At 46.9% G+C, this 6,000-nt stretch overlaps 1 protein-coding gene across 1 annotated transcript in view; it reads left to right on the top strand.

Annotated features, from left to right (window-relative positions):
- Positions 1 to 305: 305 nt before the first annotated feature.
- Positions 306 to 6,000, top strand: part of DRGX (dorsal root ganglia homeobox) — a 30,382-nt gene continuing 24,687 nt past the window's right edge. Inside the window, exons 1-3 of the mRNA XM_055345709.1 lie at positions 306 to 362; positions 4,694 to 4,791; positions 5,669 to 5,770. Coding sequence (XP_055201684.1) covers positions 329 to 362; positions 4,694 to 4,791; positions 5,669 to 5,770 — 234 coding nt within the window. The 5' untranslated portion in view covers positions 306 to 328. The remainder of the gene's footprint in view (positions 363 to 4,693; positions 4,792 to 5,668; positions 5,771 to 6,000) is intronic.

Below are 6,000 nucleotides of genomic sequence, written 5' to 3'. Positions count from 1 at the left end.
CCGGTGGCCGGATTGCCGGGGTTTGGTGTTGGGGCCCGCGAGGTGGACCCGAACCGAAGGGCTGTCCCACAGGGGACCGGGCTTGAGGTGGGAGATGGCGCTGCCATGTCCCCTCCAGTCCCCACAGTGGGCTAAGGGAGGGGGGGTGGCTTCCAGGAGGAGGGCCCAGTGCGCACCAGGACCAGTCCAGCGCGTGCAGAGGGAGACTTAGCCTTATCGTTGTTTGCTTTGCAGCCAGGCCGGAGCTTCGCGCGCGGTGTTTGTCCAGCGGTCACCCTCCCGGTGACCCTTCCCAGGCCCCGCCGTCCAGCTGATCCGGCCGTCGGCGATGTTTTATTTCCACTGTCCGCCGCAGCTAGACGGTGAGTAAGCGCGGTGCCTGGGGCCGCTCGGAACGCACTCGCTGGCCAGAAAGCTCCCGGGCGGCAGCGTGGCCGGTGCGTGGTGGGGTTCCCGCTCCGCGTGGGTTGCAACCGCCGGGCGGTGGGTACGGGAGCCCCCGGCCTCCCCCCTGCATCCCGCTCCAGCCGTCCGCCTTCTCCCCACCTGCCTCCCACCTCCCTCGCGGCCTGGGCGGGTTGGCCCCGGGGCTATTCGCACAGCAGGGACCTGCCGGTCCTCCCAGCACAGATGCTGGTGTCACGCCTCTAATGGGGTCTCCTCCGCCCTGGGGGCCGCATCAATCTTTCACGGTGTTTTGCAAACATCCCGAAAAGCCAAGGTGGACTGGGGAGTTGGCCCTCATCACCCTGATCCCAACCGTGACCATGAAGGACCCTTGGCTAGGCTGCTCTCATTTGGAGCACAGGGCAGTCCTGCTCAGGGAAGCTTTAAGGTCTGTTGCCGGCCACGATGGCTGTCTGGAACTAGGTGACCCTACCTACCACCACCCCAGGTGCCCTGGCATGGTTTCTTCCCTGTGTCTCACTGGGGTTCTTGACCTCAGATGCCAACCACTCCCTACTCCCTGGGGCAGCCATGGCCAGAGTTTGAGACTTTGAGGGCCTTAGAAGAAATTTTGCCTCAGGATCCCTCATGTGGTTTGGATTGTGCACTAGATTGTTAGGTGGGAGTAAGTTTGTTTGAAGGGGACAGCTTGGCTTTCTGGTGCCCACACACAGGGCCTGGGGGACCCCCTGGGTGGACATCAAACAAATGCAAAGCCACACATTCTGAACTTTTAACAGCATCTTCCTCAGAGCAGGAGTCTTAATCTTGCGATATCGAGAACTTTAATAACTGGGAGCTATACCAGGACTTGGCTTTGACAACCTACCTACTCCTTTGATTTATTTGTGGGATGGGAGAGTTTTGGAGGCCAGGAAATGGACGGAGGCATGGGGGAGAGGCATAGGGGGAGGGCAAAGGTGGTGAGGCACCTTGGGATCGGAGACATCAGAACAAGCTCATCCACCTTGTCTCCAGTTACCTGGAGCAGTAGCTAAGCCTTAGCTGGCTGGCAAGCACAGGGATTTCAGGCAGTTTGTTTTTGGCTTAACCATGGAAGCTTTTAAGAATTCAGTAGAATTTTCTAAAGGAGCTAAGGATCAATGCTTAAACCCTGCTAGCTCCATCAACATTCCTAAAAAGGGAAGACCAGATACTTGCCTGCATTTCACCTCCTTTAATCTCCAAGGATTTGTGCTGCCCTGTTTTATGAGGAGGTTGAAAGGCACAGCCCCTGACACTGTACACCAGGCCTGGAGGGAGATCTTTTGCATGTGTGGAGGACATGCCTTCTCTGCTTTCTGAACCTGGGGTTTGGACTGATTGGTATGACATGGCCCACTCTTGAGGTTAAAGAGTGGAAGGTCAAGATTTGGGTATTTAACAGGTGGTGGGCTGCTTGGGTAACTTAGAGGAAAGCTCTGTCTGCAGAATGGGTTGCAGAAGTCACTTAGGACGAGTCCTGGCCTGGCCTATCATGGTCCTGGGGCACTAAGCCGTTGGCCACTCACCTTTCCTTCCCACACCCTAGGCACATCCCACATTCATGCTGATTTTGAGTGCTATGACTAGAAGAAAAGGAGATGTGTCTTATGCACCTTTTTATTCCTTTGCAGATGTGTTTCTGAGCCAGTTTTGCAGAAAGGGTGTTTTATGTTAGTGTAGTATTGCGGGGGAATAGGTGATCTGCTGCATGTGGGAAGGCTGAAAACAGACTTTTGGAATATAACATCTCTTTCAGCCTATGAGTTTTTTAATTTTTCATTTTTATTAATCTAGAGAGGCATAAAGAAGAAAGCAAAGCATGGCTCATCATCTGATTTCTCAGATAATTTTAGTAATATTGAACTAAAAAGTACTGCGTATAACTGCTTAGGAAATTCAAATAGAAACCTACACATTGAAAAGTGAAATCCTCCTTCTTCACCACCTCTTTTGTTGGTGTCTTGTGATTCCCTCAAGAAAAACACTTTTTTTTTCCTATATGTTATGCCTCATTTATGCTGAGATCATACTGCCACATCCCTTGGGATTTTTTTTTTAACTTTGCAACATATATTTTGAGGATTATTCCATGTCAATATATACAGATCTATGGATTTATTTTAAACAGCTGTGTAATATTCCATTATACGTCGTACTGATGGGGACTTTGGCTGTTTCCAGTTGTTTGTTGTTGTTTTTTTTTGCAACAACATTGGTCATGTTGCCAGGAATGTTATTCTTTTTCTCGTTTGGCACACTTTAATGTATCCCTGGATTAGATATGTGTATCTGTACTGAAATTTTTGATGAATATTGTCAAATTACCCCCTAACCCCCTAATAAGGCTACACCAATTAATGCTCCTACAAATGGTTAATGAACATGCACATTTTATTACACTCTTAACTGTACTGGTATCATTATACACTTTTTTTTTGGTCAAAATGGTGAAAATAGTAGTTTATGGTTCTGTTTTGTTTAATTACTGGCAGGGTGTAACATTTTCATATTATCAACATTTCTACTTCCTTTTAAGTAAAAAGCCTCCTCACATTTTCCTCTTTTCTTATTAATTTGATGGTCCACTCAGTCTTTTTTAGGGTTCAATTTGACACACAATGTTTCACTTGCAGAAATTACGTGCATACGTTGTGGAGCAATTGCAGGCCAGCAAGTATAAGTTAGAAGGCTGAGGCAGATCATGTTTGGAGCATCTCAGAGTCTGCATTCCATCATCACCAATCAAAGGGAGATGATTTGATTTCCTGCAAAATAATGTAAATAAGACTGCTTTGAGGCTGTGCCTTTGAAGTTTCCAATGAGCTGGAGAGAAATCTTTGTAACTAGGGTTTTGAGGAAGAGTGCAATTTGGACAAGATGACGGAAGGGAAGGCTTCAGGAGAGACTGGTATCGTGGCAAAGGATGTAGCACTGGAGAGCAGAATAATAAGTAGGAGGGACCCCCGTTAGTAGACTGAATTTTAAAAAGTCCAGAGGATCTTGCTTCTTTGGGACTGAGGTCTTTCTGAGGGAGATTGCCTGTGTGGCTTACTGGCTTCTAATGCCAAACATGCAGTGCTTCTGAGACCAGAGCCCACAGCAGGTACAGCATTCACTGGCAATTGGGCACTCACTCGTTTGTTTTTCTAAGAAGCCATTGTAGACTGTTGAGTAAATGGTGCATATTTGGAAAAAAATCTGGATGCACATTTGGGGCAAAACTCTGTTCTGGCTTTTATATGAGTTTTGGGGGCTGCTGAGGAGGACAGTGGAAAGAACACCTTTCTTTTTAGGGATGGGAGAGCAATGGGCCCTTTATGATCCTGGCCAGAGGGTGGGGTGCTCTTTGAGAGTGGCTCTGCTTAAGTCTGCTTGGAATTCAGGACGCTAGCTATTAGTGCAGACGTCTTATTAATTGACATCTATATAACAGATCCACTATGGTGCTGATGAGCTGTGACCAACAGTAATTAATATTCATTTATAAACTTCTTACCTCGTTGTGTCCTAAAGTTCTAGGAGAAATGTGCAGTGAAAGCTCTTAATGTTTTCTCTCCTCTCCCACCCCCAGCAGCCTTGTTGTTTATAAGAAACAAGGGAAAGTAAACTAACAGGTGAGCACATGGGAAGTGTGGAGGCTTCCATGAAAGAATCTGAGGTAGGGGATGAGATCAAAGCACATTGGATGCAAGTACAGCTGGAAACCAAAGGGCAGTGAGGCTGTGAGGGCAGGTGAAGGCTCTGCCTCAAGCCAGTGATGCTTCCCAGCCTAGAGTCCAAAATTTCACAAGAAGCCGATTTGACCTTCTTGGGGGAGGAAGGTCTTCACCTGCCCTATGAAATAAACAGAGTTGATGGGGCAGCCTGGGTGGCTCAGCGGTTTAGTGCCACCTTCAGCCCAGGTCGTGGTCCTGGAGACCCGGGATCGAGTCCCATGTTGGGCTCCTTGCATGGAGCCTGCTTCTCCCTCTGCCTGTGTCTCTAGCTCTCTCTCTCTCTCTCTCTGTGTCTCTCATGAATAAATAAATGAAATTTTAAAAAAATAAAATAAACAGGAGTTGGGCCTAAAATCAAAGGTTTTTGTGTGAGAGAGAGCATGAGAAAGTGGAAAAGAAGGGACCCCTATGAGATCAGCAGAGAAAGATGCCATTGGAGAGACAGGACTCTACCTGGAGTTATCTCCAAACAAGCACATTTATCTGGAGTCGCTGTGAAGACAGGGAGGCCCTCTGCTCAGGCTGACTCAGTTTGCTCCCAGTAGGTACTGCACCCTTTGGCAATCACTCTCCAGGAGATTTCGACGATGGCTTTCTGCGCAGGAAGCAGCGCCGGAACCGGACAACATTTACTCTACAGCAGGTAAGGATGGCCCTCCCTTTCTGAGAGTTAGCTACTTCCTGCCTCCCAAAATATCAGAGTTGGAGCAGCTCTTGTTTGTCTTTTAAAATAAAACCAACTATGGAAACTGGATCTTTCTGTTTTCTTGAACACTTTATGTGTCAAGAAATCCATTTGAGGAGAGGGCAGATAGACCTTATGATCCCAGCTAGGAAGTGAAACGGCGATAGTGATCACTTGCATTTGCCTTAGGTTGGTAGTTGGGGAAACACTTCCACATCAGAAATGTCATTTGAACCTTGAGAAATGCAGGTAGATAGATAGATGGGAAGACTGGGGCCCAAAAAACTGACTGATTTTTGGAAGGTATCGCTGTCCATAAATGGAAGGGCTACAAGTGAGACTCTCATACTCTGTTTTCTGGACCGGGGCTCTCTCCCTTAGATCTGTGCAAACTGGAGCTGTCAGGAAGGTGGCCTGAACACCTCTAGGTAGTTTCTGTGGGACTGACATAGTGAGGGCGTCTGCAAGTTGTTTCTGTTCCCCCTCTGTTCTATGGGGAAAGCTGTGTGGATTGCTCTGATTCCTCAGGCCACCCTCAGAATCTTTGATACCTAAGAATATATTTACATGTGAAAGCATCTACATATCTGTGCTTCTCATTTTATTTCTTGGGTGAGCATGATACCTCATTATTAAGTCTTAGCCTCTAAGATATCCATGGTTAAAATCTGAATTCTGTGGCATCTTTTTGAAGAGCTCTCTTCTCCCTCTTCCTCCTCTATTTGATCTGTGAAACTACTTCCTCACCCACTCCTAGCAAATGTGAAATATGCATATGCTCCCTCTCACCTTGCCACAGCCTCTCACCAGTAAATATTTTTCTTCCTTTCACTAGCTGGAAGCTCTTGAGGCAGTTTTTGCTCAAACACACTACCCCGATGTCTTCACCAGAGAAGAGCTAGCCATGAAAATAAACCTCACAGAAGCCAGAGTGCAGGTAAACCTTCTTTTTAATTATTTAACTCTCTCATATTAAAACTGGCAAACTTTTTTTTTGACATCATGACGGCAGAGTGCACATTTGGCCAAAGAAAGCAAATGAAGACTATCTGTCATTTTCATGGTGCACTTTAATAACATCAACATAATGTGGAATATTAGATTAGGTTGATTAATCGGTCATTCATAATTAACTAGTGATAATGTTCTACACTAATTTGTCCGCGT

The sequence above is a fragment of the Nyctereutes procyonoides genome, unplaced genomic scaffold, assembly GCF_905146905.1.
Source record: "Nyctereutes procyonoides isolate TBG_1078 unplaced genomic scaffold, NYPRO_anot_genome, whole genome shotgun sequence".
Classification (NCBI taxonomy): Eukaryota; Metazoa; Chordata; class Mammalia; order Carnivora; family Canidae; genus Nyctereutes; species Nyctereutes procyonoides.
The sequence above is the reverse complement of the archived record's forward strand: the minus strand, read 5'-3'. Positions and strand labels throughout refer to the sequence as shown.